The 20,635-nt window shown below is 31.4% G+C and overlaps 1 protein-coding gene across 2 annotated transcripts; it reads right to left on the bottom strand.

The window, feature by feature from the left end:
* Positions 1 to 15,949: 15,949 nt before the first annotated feature.
* Positions 15,950 to 17,161, bottom strand: LOC120142669 (AT-hook motif nuclear-localized protein 25-like). Of its 2 annotated transcripts, none has more exons than XM_039157196.1 (2): positions 16,928 to 17,161; positions 15,950 to 16,802 (listed from the first exon to the last, which is right to left on the bottom strand). In XM_039157196.1, the coding sequence occupies exon 2, from the start codon at positions 16,736 to 16,738 to the stop codon at positions 15,950 to 15,952; it is 789 nt and encodes a 262-aa protein (XP_039013127.1). In that variant the 5' UTR covers positions 16,739 to 16,802; positions 16,928 to 17,161. The 2 variants fall into 2 exon arrangements, with proteins under 2 accessions (XP_039013127.1, XP_039013125.1); XM_039157194.1 differs by having other exon boundaries at positions 15,950 to 16,806; positions 16,953 to 17,161.
* Positions 17,162 to 20,635: the final 3,474 nt, after the last annotated feature.

The following is a 20,635-nucleotide window of genomic DNA, read 5'->3' as shown; positions in this document are numbered from 1 at the left end:
AGGAACCTACTAGGGGTCACGAGATCAAGTTTAAGGGAGGGTGTTGGATCATAAACTTGATCCATTATGGGAGCCTAAACCCAAACCCAAACTAAATTGATGTCATTACTTACATCATTTAATTAAAGATGTCATTGCTTACATCATTTAATTAATGATGTCATTGCTTACATCAATTTAGTTAGGTGAGAGTTAGATATTTGTTGAATTTGTAATGGTTTAAATTAGTTTATTTGTGTGGTGTAGGATTGTTCTTGAGTAGTATAAATACCCCTTCCCATTTTAGTTTTAAGCATCAAGAAAAATTAAGAGCTTCTAAGTGAGTGAAGAAGCAAAGTCTTATAAGAGTGAATTGTAGTTCTTGTTTTTGAGTGAGAGTACTCTTGTAATATTTGTTTGAGTTTCAATAAAAGTTGTTTATGTGAGTGTTTTATTTCCAACACCCTCTAGGTTATGGTTCTAAGAATTGGTCTTCTATTGTTCAAAAAAAAAAGAAAAGAAAAAAGAATTGGTCTTCTACATCTATCGTTGCCAAGAATAGTCAGTCTGCTTGTGCTAATTAAGTGGAAGTTTCAGGTGAGGAACTTTGGCAGAGTTTTTTGTCATCTGCTTCAAATGATGTTTTGACCCCTCAACAACGTATGCAGTTGATTGCTATGCTCACTTCTCAGTTGTACACGGCATATTCTTCTGATATTTTTTCAACTTCGATCAACACAACCATGCAGGGTGAGATCTTGTGTCATATTAATAACCTTTCATTTAAGAAGTCAGATTGCTGGATCTTAGACTTGGGTGCTTCTAAACATGTTTGCTTTTCAAAATCCCTCTTCGATACCCTGACTCCTGTTTCATGTGCTTCGGGTATTTTGCCATATAAATCTGTTATTCCTGTTTAGTGGACTGGGACTATCAGATTTTCTCATGATTTTGTTCTACAGGATGTTCTACAGAACTCGGTGGTTGAAAGAAAGTAGCGACACTTGTTATCAGTTGCTCGAGCTTTGTATTTTCAATTGAAGGTGCGGATCAGGTTTTGGGGAGATTGTCTACTTACGACTACCTACTTGATCAATAGACTTCCCTTGTCGGTGTTACATAATAAATCTCCTTACGAGATGTTGTATGGTCATCTGCCAGATTATGACCGTTTGCAAATTTTTGGTTGCCTTTGTTTTGTGTCTACCTTACGTTCACAGCAACACAAGTTTACTGCTCTGGCTTTACCAGCTATTTTTCTGGGTTATCCTCCTGTTGTGAAGGGTTACAAGGTATATGTGTTGCAAACACAGAAGTTTGTGGTGTCTCGTAACGTGGTATTTCACGAGCATGTGTTTCCGTTCCATAATATTAACATTTCATATCATTTTGTTGATCCTTTTAAGGACTTTTCCTTGCCCAATGTTGTATTTGAATTGCAAGAGGTTGCTCAGCAGGAAGGTGTTCACAGTTTACCCTCTCAACAAGATGCTCACATGGATGTTTAGTAAGTTTTTAATGAGTTTGTCTCAACTCAAGAGGCTTGTTCGTTCAATGAACCACAGATTAGACATGTTGATACTCCTACATCTGTTGTACCTGGTATGAGTTTTCATGACATTGGAGCGTTTATACCTACAATCGATAATCCTTGTGTTACCCAGGCTGCTCAAGTTCCTCTTCGCAGGTCATCTATCTTTACTCACAAGCCTATTTATCTTCAGAAGTATTATTGTAATTTTGCTTCTTCTTCTTGTGTTTACCCTATTGAAAACCATCTATCGTCTTCAAGATTGTCTCTTGATTATGATGTTTTTGTTGCCAATATTTTTTTTCCCATTGTGAGGCAACTTTTTATCATCAGAAAGTTAAGTCACCAGTTTGGGGAAAAGCGATGGATGAAGAACTTCTTACTATGGAATCTCTTCGCACACGGTTAGTGGTTCCCTTGTCTGAAGGAAAAAATTGAGTGTAAATGGGTTTATTGCATAAAACAATAAACGGATGGTACTATTGATCGTTATAAGGCGAGGTTAGTGGCTAAAGGTTTCACATAGGTTGAGGGAGTTAATTTTCTGGATACTTTTTCGCCTGTAGCAAAGATTACTTCTTTTCAGCTGTTGCTTGCCTTGGTAGTTGTTCATGATTGGCATTTACTTCAGTTGGACGTTGATAACACTTTTTGAATGGACGTTGATAACACTTTTTGAATGGCCTCTTGGATGAAGATTCTACATGAAGTTACCTCTGGGATATAAAACTCAGCTCAAAGGCTCGAACATGGTTTGTCAGCTTCACAAATCCATCTATGGTCTCAAGCAAGCATCTAGGCAATGGTTTAACGCCTTCTCGAATGTTGTTTTGGAATTTGGTTTTCAACACCTCCTTTTGAATTTCATAAAAGGTTCTGGAGATGAGTTTGTAACTCTCTTGGTTTATGTAGACGATATTGTGCTTGCTGGGAAGAATTTGAAGTTGTTAAGTGATGTTCAAGATTTCCTTCAGCAGCATTTTAAGCTCAAAGTTTTAGAGCCTTCGTGTTTCTTCCTGGGGTTCAAGATTGTCTGCAACAAATCTGATATTCCTTTGTCTTAGAGGAAATATGCTCTACAGTTGTTGGAGGATACTGGATGTTTGGGTGTTAAACCTGTTGATTCACCTATGATACATTCCTCAAAGTTGAATGCAAACGAGGGTGATTTGTTGGATGATCCCCAGGAGTATGGACGATTGGTTTGTCGTTTATTATATTTTACAAATACCAGACCCGATATAGTTCATACGGTGCATCTATTAAGCCAGTTTATGGCTTCTCCTCGTCTACCTCACATGGTTGCATTGAAGCATCTTTCTGCTTACATAAAGCAATCACCTGGTCTATTGGCCTATTATTTTCTGAGAACTCTGATATGCAATTAAGTGCGTTTGTTCACTCGGATTATGGCTCCTGTGTTGGTTCAAGACGTTCAACGGTGAGTTTTTGCACTTTTTTTTGTAAGTCTTATTTCTTGGAAGTCAAAGAAGCTAGCTGTGGTTAGCAGGTCTTCTTGTGAGGCTGAATATCGGGCCATGGCTGTGGCAAACTGTGAATTAGTCGGGCTAGTTTCGTTGTTTTCATCTTTCAACGTTACCATTGCTCACACGAGGTTGTACTGTGATAATCAAGCAGCTCTTCTCCTTACTGGCAATCAAGTTTTTCATGAACGCACCAAACATATCGAAGTCGACTGCCACTTCGTTCGTGATAAAGTCAAGAGTGGTTTTTTTAAGCTTTTTCATGTTTGCTCTTTCGATCAGATCACTGACGTGTTTACAAAGACAGTATTCTCCCATGTATTGTTCGTTTATTGCCAAGCTGGGACTCATTAACATTCATGCATATCCAGCTTGAGGGGGGTATTACGATACATTCAGGTAGTTCGTGGTAGCTTATATATATATTCATCAGACTTTGTATTATTGATGATCAAGAAGTAAAATCAATTTTTTTCCATGTTCTTCTTCTCGTTTTCCTATTGTTATACTTCCAAACGACGTTCCACATAATAACTCAAGCGTTTCGATTGTCCTACTAGATTAGAGTATATGTTTGATTTAACTGTCTGCTTGACGGTTGGATCCCATCTCCACATTGGCCAGTCTTCACCCGTCTCATCGTGAGGAGGAGGACAAGCAATGACCTACCGAAAGGTCTCCTCATCTAAGGTTGTAACACCCTAATTTGATCCGATCTGAAAGCCAATGAATTATGATGTCACACTAACCATGTAGTGACCAACCATTTTTTTTGGCAAACATTTATCGAATGAGCAACATTAAGATCCAAATATCATACGTTTTCAAAATAATACATATATAAAATATGGGGATCCCAACATAAGTCTCCAAAATACAACAATAAAATAATATATAGAGTTTACGATTCAAATAAAAATAAGGGTCTATGACAGTACATGCCCACTAAATACTCGAGACGTACTTTGATATCGATCAAATTTGAAAATCTCCGATCTGGCGACGTACTCCTCGAAACCAACACCTAAGTACCTGCGCACGGAAACACATTCTATAAGTTGAACTCTCAAACTCAGTGCCACATAAATAACCCTACTATACTACATGCATTCAACATATAAGCATGATACGAACATTCGCAAACACCAAAGCAAACAAGTATCATGGTATAGTTCAAGGTCACTTAACCTCACGGAACTCACACCCTTCTTTACTTCAAGTCTTAAGGAAAATCTGGGTCACATAGTATCAATGTCTCCCCAAACATCGGGTTAAGTCTGAGTCACAAAGCGTCGGTACTTTACCCGACTAGTCTACTCCTCTAGAGTACTCGGGACATGTCCGGGTAACATAGCATCGACACAACATCCAACTAGCATTAAGTGCCTAAGCACTATATTGGATTTATCCGGATAATTCTTACACAATTACGCTAGCGTCGTTAAGTAACTCGGGTGTCCTCACCGTTTCCCGAGTGTCAAACAAAGGCATAAGTCTTATGAAATCTTATCTCATTAAGATCTTATGGAATCACACATTTATTAATGATTACCACTTTAATTCTTATGGAATAGTATACCCCTTGAAGGAACCCGACTCACTTTTCTTAATTCAACTAGCAAAACTGCCCAAGTTTTCACATGAGTACTGAGACTCGCCTGGGAGTATCGATACTCATCCTCCTTAGTGTCAATACACCCTTGAGTATCGATACTAAAATCATATTCGATGTTTTAGAAAATATCCCAGTATCGATACCCCTATGGGGAGTATCAATACTATCCCCTTGGTATCGATACTCCCTTGAGTAACGATACGTAAATAACACATTGAAATCCAAAATGGAACCTCGAGTATCGATACTCACCCCTGAGTATCAATACCACACAAACAGTATCGATACTCCCTTTTGAGTATCGATACCCTCCTCACATTCATTCAAATTTTTAGCCTCAATATCATTATTGTTTTTACTGTATTGATACCCTTAGCCCTGAACTTCTATTTCCTCTCATGAAAACACTGTCAAATCACTCCAAAGGTACCCCCAACATCCCCAATTGGTGTTTAAGGCTTATTTAGCATGGAAGGAACATAAAAGGTCATCACTTTAAGCATAAATAACAAAAAATATGATTTCATGCTTTAAACCCCCACCTAAGTGCACACAAAAGCTCATACACACAACATGCATCAAATCTTTACATTTTGATCTACAAGCAGTAGACAAGGTTCAGAAATGTATTACCTTGATCTTAAGAGTTGTAAAAACAACCACAAGCTCACCCAATAGTCTCATTTCCTTTACCTTGACCCTTAGAGCTTTTGCCCAATTCTTTCACTAGAACAAACAATGCAAGGGAGTTATCAACTCTCTTAAAGTCTTAGAAACGTTAGATGTAAGGTTCTTAAAGTTTTGAAATATTTTAGAGTTCTCTTAAGGTTCTAGAACTCAAAACTCTCCTAAAACCCAACCATGTCCACCATGGCCAAACTCCATAGTTGAGGGCTTAAATTGTAACTCTTGAGAAGATGATTTCAAAGCTTATCTTCTTAATTTCGGACTAGGGGTGAACAATAACAAGTTTTCACCTTTAAGTTTTTTACTAACCAAGAAGAGAAGAAGAAGAGAGGAAGAAGAAGACAAAGGGTGGTGAAGAAAAAGAGATGAAAAAACTCCTCCCCAAATTAGTGATAAACTGCCGGAAGTCTTCCACGGAAGCTACTCTCAACCTGGCGTTGGGGCAGCCTACTACCCTACCTCCCCCTTACCCCATTGCATATGGGAATTGGCTTTTGTTGTTGTTGTTGTGTCTCTACCGTGACTTCATCAAAAAATTAAGGGAAATCGGCCTTTGAAACCTTTCAGGGGTAAATTGCACTCCTAGCCCTCCTCATTTGATGCACTCTTTAAAAAATACCCTTTTTAAGTCTCCAAGCCCAAACCAAAACATCTATACATTGACCCAAAACTCTTAAATGATTTTCCTAGTCCAATTAAACCCATTCGGATTCCACCCGAAACTACTAACTCGGAAATCGAGGCCTTGAAACGTTGAGCGTCCCAGGCACCATCGGTAGTGGTATGATGTCGATTAGTGGCACAAGGATCAATGGCTGGAGGTGACATACCCATAGTCATAATTGGGTCATGTTCGGGAATCCACACATTAGATAAAAAATTCGTACTCCTCCCGTTACCAATAGACCAACAAATGTTTTCGTGGATTAACTTCCAAATATGCGACAAGGATTTCCCGGTGAAGGAACCGTTTTTAGCCACATGGAGGTCGGACATACTACCTTGAGCTTTATATTTAGAGCGAAGAACCTTAACCTATAAAATGTTGGGCTGCATGATAAAGTTAAATCCTAACTTGATGGGAAAAGGTACATTTTCAGAACGAAGAGAACGGATACCAAGGTCACCATGAGTAAGGGGTTGACAACAATTATTCCATTCAAGTAAAACTACATATAGTTTAACCTTACAAAGTTTATCTTATCTTATTCTTTCTCAAATTTCATTTATATTTTCTAATATATATATATATATATATATATATATATATATATATATATATATATATATGGGTTAGATCCATTCATACTATGCAAATCTCTTTTTGTTTTACATCTTTTTAGGATCATTAGATTGAGGGAAAGCAAATGCTGAGATTAACTCCTTATTTTTCTATTGAATATCTTCTCATTTTCTATTGTTAATCTCAATTTTTAATTTCTTTCATCCAATAGTCCTAAAATGGTGTAAAACTAAAAGAGTTTTACACAGTGTAATTTGATCATGCCCTTACATACATACATACATACATATATAAATTTTCAATAAAAAATACATAGAAAAAATCTAAAATATATGATAATTTTAAATTTTAGGGAGGCAGACTGTTGGAAAAATTCGATAATTTTGGAGCTTTGAATGAGAAATTGATCCAAACGTTGTTGGGGAAAATGTGAAACCAATTGTTGGTTCGTACATGTGCAGACATGCACAACGTGGGTAACGTTAATGTCCGAACCTGTCAAGCTTTTTGTGAGTTTGTGGATATTTTAACCCAGATGAGAAAAATATATTTTCCTCAAATAGAGCGTATCTTTTCAAAATTTGTTTTGGAATTAAAATGATAAATATTAAAAAGTTCCTTTAATCAAAATAATAATTTTAGAAATTGCTTAATTGCTTGATTCTCATTAATGCTTCATTAAGTCAAAAATTTCCAATCGTTCACAATGTGAAATATTGTGTTAACCTACTAGGTTAAATATGAAAACAACTCAAAGACTATTCAAAAAAGTTTTGCTACCCTCTAGTTTTTTCGATGATAGACGAAGACAAGGAATAGTGATCTCGGCAGTTGTGCTACTGTGCACTGATTATCTCGTTGTTGTATCATGGGAGAGACAACCAAAGATCTCAAGCACCAAGGAGTGGTCGAAAATATGTCTTAAAAAAACTGCGTAATTGCAGGCCTCAACTTATTTCTATTCATATATTTATGGTTTTCTATTCAAATTATTTAATCGAATATTTTTCATGTTATTAATTGTGTTTGTTTTATTCTTGATTCATGTACACAAATTATACGATGAGATCCTGCCAAGGAATTGAATGTTGTTTTCCGCGACTTGAATGAATCACGATAGAAGCAAATTGTGGATCTATAAAATATTTTATTTTTATTTTTTTCATCTAGGATTTTTATACCTCTAAAAATTTTAAGAGAGATTCTATCTTCCATCTTTTTGGGAAAAAATAAATCTGAGACGATTCGAAAATCTTGAAAAAATTAAGATAAGCAAATAAATTAGTTTTCAGATTTATCCTGCCATTTTAACAGGTTTGCTTAATTTCAAAGTGGACAAATCTATTTAATAGAAATGTTCATTAAAGTAACGTTGGTTACTAAGTTTGAAATGTTGTTTCTGTTCAACAATAAAAAAATAAAAAATAAGTGAGATTGATTTGAATATACATGAGTTTTTTTATTTTGTAAACTGCATTGATTTGAATATGTGCAATGGTACATGAGATTTTTGCAAATTGCTCTGTAAACTCACGTAGGAACCAACTTTTGCCCATAGAAGTGCACATGAGCATTAATCATAATATTGTTCATGATATTATTGTTATGGTGTTATTACCATATAATATTTGGTCTATTAATATGGAATATTGACTATGGCATAAATAAAGAATACCTTTGGTATTTAAAATTATTATTAAATGTTATAATAATTATTGTTTATGTTTTTAGAAACACTATAAATTTTATTATTAATTAATAGAATGTTCATTAAAGTAACGTTGGTTACTAAGTTTGAAATGTTGTTGTTCAACAATAAAAATAAAAAATAAGTGAGATTGATTTGAATATACATGAGTTTTTTTATTTTGTAAACTGCATTGATTGAATATGTGCAATGGTACATGAGATTTTTGCAAATTGCTCTGTAAACTCACGTAGGAACCAACTTTTGCCCATAGAAGTGCACAGATCATAATATTGTTCATGATATTATTGTTATGGTGTTATTACCATATAATATTTGGTCTATTAATATGGAATATTGACTATGGCATAAATAAAGAATACCTTTGGTATTTATAATTATTATTAAATGTTATAATAATTATTGTTTATGTTTTTAGAAACACTATAAATTTTATTATTATACTAAAAATTTCTTTTGAAAAATTTTGTTGATACAAACATATTTAAAGTTTAATTCAAGGCTTTTGATTATTGGGTTACCAAAAGTAAAATCAAAGGATTAGTTCCTTTTGATTATTGTGTTGCCAAAAGTAAAATCAAAGTATTAGTTCATTTCGATTATTGTGTTGCCAAAAATAAAATCAAAGGATTAGTTCATTTCGATTATTGTATTGCGAAAAATAAAATCAAATGACTAGTTCCTTTTGATTATTGGGTTGATAAAATTAAAGGATTAATTCATTTTCATTTCTATTTGTTAAACAGAATCGAGTTGTTGTGATATATTTGTTTCGGGTTTTAGTGTTACTAATCCCGTCGGTTAACAAAATATAAAGGAAATAAATCACTGGATTTATTTAATCGTTAGAATCTTGTGGATTCTAACTTTGTAAGGAAAATAGATTGTTGAATTTACTTCCTTAATAATCTTAAATGATTCTAACTTTGTAAGGAAAATATATTGTTGAATTTATTTCTTTGAGAATCTTTAATGATTCTATCTTTATAAGGAAAATAAATTGTTGAATTTATAAATCGTTGAATTTATTTCCTTGAGAATCTTAAATGATTCTAACTTTGTATGAAAAATAAATTGTTGAATTTATTTCCTTGAAAATCTTGAATGATTTTAATTTTGTAAGAAAAATAATTGTCGAATTTATTTTCTTGAGAATCATGAATGATTATATCCTTTAAAAATAAATAAATTGTTAAATTTATTTTCTTGAGAATCTTAAATGATTCTATTTTGTTAAAGGAAATAAATTATTTTCTTGAGAATCCTGAATAAAGAAATATTGTTAAATTTATTTTCTTGGGAATCTTGAATAAAAAATAAATTGTTTAATTTATTTTATTATATGATTCTATTTTCAAAAGGAAAAAAATCGTTGGATTTAATTTCTTGTTTTGTAAAAGAAAATAAATTGTTGAATTTACTTTCCTAAGAATCTCACATGATTTTGATCTGTAAAATGAAATAAATCGTAGAATTTATTTTCATGTTTTGAAAAATTAAATAAATCGGTAGATTTATTTTCCTATTTTTAAAAGGAAATGAATCATATAATTTAGTTTCCTGGTTTGTAAAAGGAAATAAATTATTTGATTTATTTTTTTATTTTGTAAAAAAAAAGAAATAAATAGTTGAATTTAGTTTCCTATTTTGTAAAAAGAAATAAATCAAAACAAATCGTTTGATTTATTTTCTTGTTTTTCGTTGGAATTGTTTTCCTATTTTGTAAAAGAAATTAAATCATTGTATTTATTTATTTGGGAATCTTGTATGATTCTTGTTTGTAAAAAGAAATAAATTGTTGGATTTATTTTCATGATTTGTAAAAGAAAATAAATCGGTGGATTGAATTTATTTTCTTGGGAATCAAGTATGATTCTATTTTGAAAGAAAAAAATAAATCTTTAAATTTATTTCTTTAAAATCTCGATATGTTTGTAAAGTGAAATCTTGAAAGTAAAATTATTTTGAAAATTGAATTATTGTCGTAATAGTGGGTTTACCAGATCTACTTTTAGAAACAAGAAGGAAAAAATATTTTATTAACTTGATTGGCGATAGCAAAAAGTATTGCTATATATTTGCTAAAGAGAAAAGATGAAGCTATAGAGAAATTTATTCTTTATAAATTTAAAGTTGAAAACCAACTTAATAAAATCATTAAGATGGTAAGAAGTGATAATGATGGCGAATAAATTAAACCATTAATTGGTCAATACGGTGTACAACATGATATTATTCATAAAGTGATATCATCATGGGGCAAAGCGAAAGAATTAATTCTTAAAAAGGAAATGATGAACGCTGCGAAGAAGTTCTGGGTTATCACAGAACATGTAGGGGAAGCTGTTTTTTTCCAGCTAATTACCTTTTAAATAAGGTTATCCGGAAAAAAAATTGACAAGATATCATATGAGTTATGTAAATGTAAAAAATCTTTCTACAATTACTTAAAAATGTTGGGGTGTCTTGTAAAGATAATGATCTCATTATCAAAGGAAACAAAATCTCAAATCGGTGGATTATATTGGCTATGTAGATTATAGCAAGACATATCGACATCTTGTGTATGAATCAAAGAATCCTGAGATTCACAAGAACACGATAACGAAATCAAAGAATATCTCATTCTTTGAAAATATATTCCCTTATATAACTAAAAAATATGGTTTAAGACTATCAATAAAGATAAGTCTAGATGTTCAAAGAAAGGTTGAAACAAAGATATTGTCACTATGACAAATCTCTGAAAAGCAATAATGAGAGAATTGAGATATCTAATATATGCTCAAGAGTATGGATTGTATTATCCTAATATCATGCTTCATTATAATGATACTCTGATGCCAGTTGACTATTTGATATTCAAGATATCTAAGGCACAAGTGAATATATTTCACATTGGGAATAGGATTCATGTCATAGAAATCCTCAAGAAAACGGTTATAACCAAATCCAAAATGGAATAAGCGTTTGTAGCTCTAGACAAGTCTAGAGAATAAGTTGAATGACTTTAGAATTTCTTGGAGGATATTCTTGAATGGCCAAAGTTTGTGCCCACAATATTCGTATATTGGTAGAGCATATAACTTTATGTATAATGGTAAGTTGAGATATATGCATTATCGATATAATACTATTACAATTGATCTCAAATGGAATCATTTGTATTGATTTTATAAGATCAAAGGATAACATTACGGATCCATTAATCAAAGGGTTAAAATCGATATCAAGTTGAGAAAATGTAATATCCCGAAAATCGGTCTAGTGGCTAAAATGTAAGTTTTTGAAACTTTGTGGTCAATTTCAAAAAATTAAAAAGTACAAGGAGTTAATTTAAAATTATTGGTGTAGATTGAATAATAAAGATTAAAAGCTGAAAGGGCATAATGGTCATTAGATAAGGAAATAATTAAAAATTCATTGTTTTGTGTTATATATATCTACGTGGAAAAAGGGAAGAAAAGGTAAAGAAAAAACTGGAGACTTTGGTTCAACTATCTTCTTCTTCTTTACCCATGACTCCATTGGTAAGGTGAGTTGGTCTCAAGTTAATGTTTCCTTTCATTTTTAAGTTGATTTTGATTCTTGAAGTGTTAGAAAAGCTTAAGGAAGTTTAAAGGGAAGTAAAAACTAAAAGATTTGCAAGTTATGAGAGATTGAATATAAGGGGTTTTTTAGTGTATTGTTGAGAGAGAGTTTGTAAATGGATTTTAAAGTCATATTTGACTTGTCATCAGTCAGAATAAGAGATTTAAGAGGTTAGAGAGGATTAATAACAAATTTGAATATTTGGTAAGATTTTTAGTTTCACGAGTTCTAGTTAGATATTGGATGTTAAGATGAGATAAAGTGATATAAGTTGATTTGAGTTTAAAGGCTTTAAAGATGAGTTTAAAGGCTTTAAAGAAGAGTAAAGTGAAGAAGTTAGCAAAGTTTTGGAAAAGTTTTAGGTTAAATGAGTAAGTTTTGGGCAAGGGGTATCGATACTAGATGAATAATATCGATACTCCAAAACAAAAATAAATGATTTTTTTGTTTGGGTATCGATACTAGATGAACAATATCGATACTGTAAGTTAAAAGTTGATGAATCCTTCAAAGAGTATCGATATCGAAGCAGTAGTATCGGTACCAGGGGTATCGATACCAATGTTTAAGTATCGATACCATTTTTAGAGTCGAATTCCAGAATGTAGAAAATGTATCGATACTGAAGTATAATATCGATACCACAGTAGGGAAGTATCGGTACTGTACATAGGGTATCGATACTATTCAGATTGAAATTGTAAATTAAGTGTTTCGTTTAGCTTATATTATTAAGGATTGATTATAGTGATATGAATTTCGATATTTATACCAATCGTATTGTTGTGTAGATATCGATCGAAAGCAAGTTCAGGATGATTCAAAGACATAAGATCAATCAAGAGTGTTAAGTGTTTTGCTTGACTAAATGAGGCTGAGGTGAGTGCATATTACTATGAAAATATGATCAAATAGAAATAAGACTTGCTATGAGTCTATTTCCAATGTTTTGGTTGCATGAGTTCATGAATACAAGTATATTGTTGATGTGATTTCTATGTATACATGAGTACAAGCTTATGTCTATATGTTACATGCACTGATATATATGAGCTATATGTTACATATCATCCTATGTGTTACATGATCTATGTTGATATATGAGAATAAGACACAAACTATGTGAATATATGTCTATGTGATAAGCTATGTGAAACGGTATACAAGATAAAGCCCATAAGTATGTGATATGAGAGCTAAGGGTATAATTGGCATGCCAAGAGTCGAGGGTTCTACGCGGTCCTTCGGGACATTTCTACGTGGTCCTTCGAGACAATACTATGTTGTCATTCGGGAAATTTCTATATGGCACTTCGGTGCAATTTCTACGTGAAACTTCGATGCAATTTATACGAGTTGTGGTGACAACATTTGTGCACAACCTCAATGCACTCACATACCTTAAGTTCTCAAGAATGTACTGTTGGCTATTAAAAGAAATAATGTGAATAAACAGTACATAATGTTATATATTCTTGTCTGATGAAATGTATGATAGTTTTTGTACTTATGCTAGTTATAAATGTTAATTACATGATTACATATTTTAATGTTTTATTCATGCATTATATGCCTCACCAAGTCAAAGACTTAGCGTGTGAGTGTTTCACACATAGGATCAAAGAAGCCAGAGGAACAAGGATAGGAAGTCAGGACAACTTATCTCTACCAAGGATCAAATCAGAAGCGATTTAAACAGTAGGTTCTTTTGTTGTATTAAAATATTGTTGACATGTAATTAAATGTTTGAATCGTATATGCTCGGATTGGTTTGTAAACCTATTTGATTGTATTTAATGTAAATTATTCAGTTTCATTTTAATGTGAATTTGAACTTTTCAATTATTTTGTAAAAGTAAATGATTTGAAAAGTCAATGTGACACCTTAGATTTGTATCCGGGTTGGGGGTGTTACAGAAAATATCTAAAGGAATGAGACCAAAACCCATGGAAAATTGAAGGTGTTATGTGAAGGAAAACCCTACCTTAATTGGAGATCCCAAGATCTAAGTTCAAAGGGACAATCTAATTGCATAAACTGTATGCGGTCACTGTGGGGTTTTTTTTATCCCAAGTCCATTCATATGATATAAATAATGATCAAATCGGTATAGCTTAAGCAAAACTTTTAATGATCATTGTGTGCTTCGATGAGTCGAGCAACATAAGTCACTTATGTGATAGTGAAATAGGGTCACTTCAAGGAGACTATTAGGGTCACTTCAAGGAGACTATTGGGCTTAGTTATTTCAAAATCTTGCAGAACCACGCGATGTCTATAGCTTTAAGGACATACACATGAGAACTAAAATTCTTGTCAGAGGGTAGTTGTATGAAGTAGTTTTCGTTTACACAAATAGCAGAACAATTCAAGGACATCACTTCTATCGGTCAGTTAGTAAAGTAAATATGCTTTCAAAAGGGAATATTCAAAGGAGGATACCTACATATCTTATGCACTTATCAATCGTAGAGTCTATCACCACATCGAGTCAAAATGGTTTTGATAAAATGATCAATTTCATTTATGTAGGGGATTGTTGGAAAAATTCGATAATTTTGGAGCGTTGAATGAGAAATTGATCCAAACATTGTTGAGGAAAATGAGAAACCAATTGTTGGTTCGTACATGTACAGACGTGCACAATGTGGGTAATATTAACGTTCGAACCGATCAGACTTTTGTGCGCTCGCGGATATTTTAACCCAAATGTGAAATATTTTTTCCTCAAATAGAGCACATATTTTCAAAATTTGTTTTGGAACTAAAAGGATAAATATTAAAAAGATCCTTTAATCAAAACAATAATTTTGGAAACTGCTTAATTATTTGATTCTCATTAATAATTCATTAGGTCAAAAATTGTCAACAATGTGAAATCCTTATAAATATTGTGTTAACCTACTAGGTTAAATATAATTGAAAACAACTCAAAAACTATTCAAAAATATTTTACTCTCCTCTAGTTTTTCGGTGATAAACGAAGAAAATGAATAGTTCATAATCTAGACAGTTGTGCTACTGTCAACTAATCATTTTGTTGTTGTATACTGGGAGATAGATGAACAAAGATCTCAATACTATAAAGTGACCAAAAATATGTCTTAAAGAAACTGTGTAATTGCAGGCCTCCTCTTATTTCTATTCATATATTTATGGTTTTCTATTCAAATTATTTAATCAATATTTTCCATGTTATTAATTGTGTTTTTTATTCTTGATTCATATATACGAATTTTACAACAAGATCCTTATGAGGAATTGAATGTCGTTTGCCGCAACTTGAATGATTCACCACGGAAGCAAATTGTGGATCTATAAAATATTTGAATTTTATTTTTTTCATCTCAGATTATTATACCTCTAACAGAAACCACCCCATATGTCCTTGTAGGTCCATCCATATATATATATATATATATATATATATATATATATTAAGAATAAGATATAAATGAAATGTTCGTACGTTTATTTAGTTGTTAAAGTTTTATTCTTTAATTATATTATTTTATTCTAGTGAATGTGTTCTAATGTTTCTTTCTCAGCATCCTTTATATATTTATCTGTTTCCAATGTTTTTAAAGTCCCAAAACTAAAAACTAAAATTTCTCCCATTTCCACTTTTAGGAATTTTAGGGTTAAAAAAAAGAATTTTAGGGTTTTCTTTATGATATTTCATGCTTTCCCAAACCCTAATATAATAATATATGTGACAAATGAAACAACTATATATTAATTCTACTTTTACTTAAATAAATTATACATATCGAGTTATAAATAAATTAAAACTGTATACATTTATATTATTTTAATTCTTAATATTCAACACATACATGCAAAATAATGATAAAAATTAAATTTAAATTCAAATGATTAATAACAACTCTTCCCAAGTACTCCTATAAATTTGTGAAGATTATTTGAATTTTGAAGGCAGCACTAGAAAAATATATATTTGTATATAGTTTAAGAAAATCTCTATTGTTCATATATAAATTAATCATCTGTTTGGGAAGTAAGAAAATCCCAGGAAAAAGAAGAGAAAGAGAACTTATAACCATTGCTTTTTTTTTCAAATAATCATTTGATTTTGATTCATAGTGAACATTAAAAAGGTCTTGTTGCAGTACTACCACTCCAATTACCAAATACATCACCTGGAAAAGGGTAAGTTCCCATGTTTGATCCCAAATTATAGAAAGGAACGCCGCCGCCACCGGTTCCGGTCGCGCCACCACCTTTTCCACTTACGCTGCCACTTCCAGTCAATCCAGACGATTGTGAAGCCGCGGGTTGTTGTTGTTGTGGATCTTCTTCAAGCGGTAACCTATCGTAAACCGCATTGGCAAACGATGCAGCCATTAATACAACCTGACCGGAAGCCGTTAACGGAGCCACCACGCTCCCACCGACTACTTGACCCTGACCACCCGCGAGATAAACCGTCAATCCATCGGATCCCGGCGGCGCTGGCGGTGGAAGAGAAGTCCCGGTTAAAGATAAAATCTCGAACCGCCCATGTAATATTACGACGCCTCCAGGTGGAGATCCCGGTTGCCGTATTGTAACATTCGTGACGGCACCGGTTCCGCTAAGTACACAAACTCCACGACCTCGCCGCCGTGCGAAGTCGGAAACCGAATCAACTATGTCCGAACCGGACGAGATTTCGAGCACGTGGGATCTCAGTGAGTTCGGACTGTCGCGAGTAACGATTACGGGTGGCTTCGGCTTGTTCTTCGACCCCGCCGGACGTCCACGTGGCCTTCTTGCAGGAGTCGTACCTCCTCCTCCGGAGCTTGTGGTGGTTACTGGGTCGGGATGATCGGTTCCTGGCTTTTCCGGCGAGTTTCCGAGCAGCTGATGAACATAACGAGAATCAGTGCCCGATTCCATCGCTAAAAATCCCACTTTCAGACACTTATAATATCGAACTTCCGATCTGATACTTCGATTAAAACTGGGAAATTAAAGAGAAAAAATTAAAAAAAAAACAGCAAATAAAGGCTAGGTTTTCTCATAAATATGAACTTTAACACGTTTTTCAACTCAAGAAAAAAAAAAGCTTAAGCTCTGCCTCCATACCCAGATCCAGATCTTTGCAAAGAAGAAATCTATGGGTTTGATTTTGAATGTCTGAAACTGGAGCTTTGAATGGATTCAATGAGACTTTGATTTTCTTCTTCTTCTTCTTCTTCTTTTTTCTGGGGAAAACAAAAGAGTGAAGCAAAGAGAGGAAAAGAGGGACAGAAAATTTGTATTCAATGGTAAAAGCTTAAAGCTAAAGAAGAATGCTTTGTTGACAAGCAAGGCATGAGACTACCATATAGAGAGTTACACCTCTCCATATTGGGATTGTGTTAAGTGAGTATAATATGAAAAGGGTAATTAATGTAAATTATTAAACTATTAAAAGTAATATGAATATAAAAATTAATTAAATAGTCTTCATAATAAAAAGAAACATTTATTATCTTTAAATAATTCGAATTCAAATAATTATATTTACATAAACATATGTTGTCAATTAATTAAGATAGTTACGTACATATATTATCTTACAATTTGTATCATTTAATGAAAAAAATAATATTAAATACATTCTATGTTATATATATATATATATATTTGTAAATTAATCATCCTTTTTTCGTATGAAATTTGCAATATATTTTTGTCTACTCTTGTAACATGTTTTTTCTTTTTTTTGTTAGGGTTAAATTTGATGTTATCTCTCTAAAACTACGATAGGCTTATTTAATCATCATATCAATAACGACTTAAAACCCTTAATTAAAAGATAAATCTCAATTGAGTTGAAATGATGTTAATTTACCAATAAATCGTCATTTTTTATGTGTTTTTATCTAATGTTGATGATGTTTATATTTCATTGTCGCAATAATATTTTTTATCTATCATTTATTTGATTTGATTGGTTAATTTTTTACTTTTTAACGTATGATTCTTTTTATTTTACAAATGGGTTTAGAATAATTTTTTATTTATGTAATTAGATTATTTTTATATAAACTCTTTGTCATTTTGGGTTTGTTATACTTAAATTTTAATATTATAATTATAAAAAGATATAGTAATTCATAAAACATACCTTGACTTTTGCGAGGAGTTGCAGCCTTAGAGTTGATTAGATTTGCTTGGAGGGATTAACAATACTGAGATATTTTTGTAATATAATTCGATTATTAAAAAACAAAAATGATTATAATATAATATATATAAATAAATGATTAAATCCCAATAACCGATGAGTCAAATGCAGCATCCACGTCTGCCCAACGTGTCAGACACGTGGGGAGTGTTCGCATCATGGGAACTCGCCAGTCAGGGCAACGTATCTTATTCTTATCCTTTTTGTTTTTTATTATATATTTATTTTTTTAACAAATTAAATTTTATTATAATATTATTATAATTAATTTATATATATATATATATATATTTTTAAATTTTAAATTCATAAAATTTATATAATTTTTTTTTATAAAATTAAAAAGATAAATAGGTTTAATAAAAGGGTAAAATTTTATTTTAACTCTTGAACTTCATATAAAATTTTAATTATGGATTTTTTTGTAAATTTAAAATAGTTTAAGGATAAATTTGTAATTTAACATTCGTAGAATTTTTATTATTTAACGACATAAGAATGATATTTTTGAAAAACAAATTAAGGGTATTTTAGTCTAAAACGTCGATAATCCAATAATACTTAAAGGAAGGGAAGTAATCACATTCCCAATAATATATTTTTAAAATACCACAGTTAATAATAAAATATTAACGAAAGCTGAGAATGTTAGTCAACCAAATGGAAGAATGTTCATTCTCCGATAATTTTATATTATCTAAACCAAACATCCCCTTATTATCATATCATGAATTTTTTTTTGATAGTTGATATGATTCAATAAAAAGTCTTATTTATGCACTATAGTAGACTCGAATACCTATAAAACAAAAGGTGCAGACTCTTTGAAAGTTCAAGTGGGGAGGTTTGTTTAAAGACCTTGCCAGATGGAGATCTAGTAATTTTCAAAGATTATATCTGATAGATCTAAAAAATTACGAAAATCACCTCGATCTAACAAAGTTGAAAGTGTAAAATAAAATAGAATAATACTATAAAATGTTCATTAGAATTTAATTATAAAATTTTCAAATATCGAGTCCATTGAAATCTATTTTTTAAATAGCGTGGATGGTTATAAGATAATATATGTTCATAATATTTTTTAATTATTCAACCACTCGAATTCAAGATCTCTAAAAAGAATGACACACATTTTAACTACTGAATTCAATTAATAAGTTTTATATATTTTATTTTAAGAGTATATTTTAAAACTCAACAAATAAATCGATGGTCACATATAGTCAGATCTCCTATTTGGTAAAAAGTTATTTGTCGATGTAATCAGAATTGTGTAGCGAAGCTATCTACAAGATTGTTTGGTTCACTCACCACTCCTTTATCACTTCGTAAAATGTCTTATTCGACAAAAACAATGAGTTTTTATGAATGTTATTAGATTTAATGTTGTTCGTCATTCTTAGGGGTGCTTAATGAGTTGAGCAGTTTGTAAGCAGTTTAAACTCGACTCAATCAAAACTTGATAAAAGCTCGACTCGGATTCACTCAACTCAAACTCGAGCTTGACTCGAGACTTTAACAAGATGAATCGAGCAAACTCCAACTTAACTCGATGAGTTCGTAAGCAACTTGTTAAGATTTTTGCTCCCTCCATCCTATTAAAATTGTCCATTATTGACTTTCTAAAAGTATTTTTTTTTAAATTTGGACCATCATTATTTTAAATATTTCAAATAATTAGATTTTATAAAAATATATATTTGAAAATTATTTATTCAAAGTTTTTAAAATATATTTTTACATATTTTGTATCAATAATAAATTTTAAACAATAACTAGTCAAATTTTTAAAAATTTGACAAAAAAGTCAATGATAGACATATTTTATGGGATTGATGAGTATAATTTTTTAGTAGTTATTTTAAAAAATTATTTCACTAAAAAATTTACTAATTTACTAATATATAATAAAAAGATTGATAAATGACTAATCTATTAATTTTTTAATAAATAAAAAAATATTAAATGACTAATTAATAATTATTATTTTACTACACAAAAAAAACAAACCTTACTTATTATTTTAATATATTTGTGGGTTGTTATTTTGGACTTTGGACTTTCAATTCGTTGCAACATTTTTTTTGTTTGAGGTGAGCAAAACTCGACTCAATTTAAAAAATTGATTTTTTTTCAATTTTGAATTATTCGAGTCAAGTTGAATTATAAATTCTGTTTTCGAGTTCCAGTCAAATTGCAATTTTGATTTTCGAGTTACTTGAAAAACCAAAAATTTGACTATGTATTTTGACAGTTTTACGATTTAGTCATTGATTTTATTATTTCTTCAATTCTTTAAGTCCATTTTTTACCAAATTTTGAGCCAGATGTTCCTAAACCATAGAAGAATCCATGTATACTTTCAATTCCTCTTTTTGATAATTTTTTTATTTTTCAATTTAGTCCTTAAAATTTTCATAATCTCCTTATTTCTTCAATTCCTCATTTACTTTAAGTCCTTTTTTTTTATCAAATTTGAGACGCATGCTCCTAAACCATAATATAATACATGTGTACTTTTAATTCATCTTTTTGATAACAATTTTTTTTATTTTTCAATTTAGTCCTTCAATTTTTTATAATCTCCTTGTTCCTTCAATTCGTGATTTATTTTAAGT

This window comes from Hibiscus syriacus, unplaced genomic scaffold (assembly GCF_006381635.1).
Source record: "Hibiscus syriacus cultivar Baekdansim isolate YM2019G1 unplaced genomic scaffold, ASM638163v2 tig00110831_pilon, whole genome shotgun sequence".
Classification (NCBI taxonomy): Eukaryota; Viridiplantae; Streptophyta; class Magnoliopsida; order Malvales; family Malvaceae; genus Hibiscus; species Hibiscus syriacus.
This window is presented reverse-complemented; position numbering and strand designations above follow the sequence as displayed.

What these genes read in the sequence shown, in the direction of transcription:
- LOC120142669 (XM_039157196.1), bottom strand. Translation starts at nt 16,738, where the DNA reads ATGGAATCGGGCACTGATTCTCGTTATGTTCATCAGCTGCTCGGAAAC.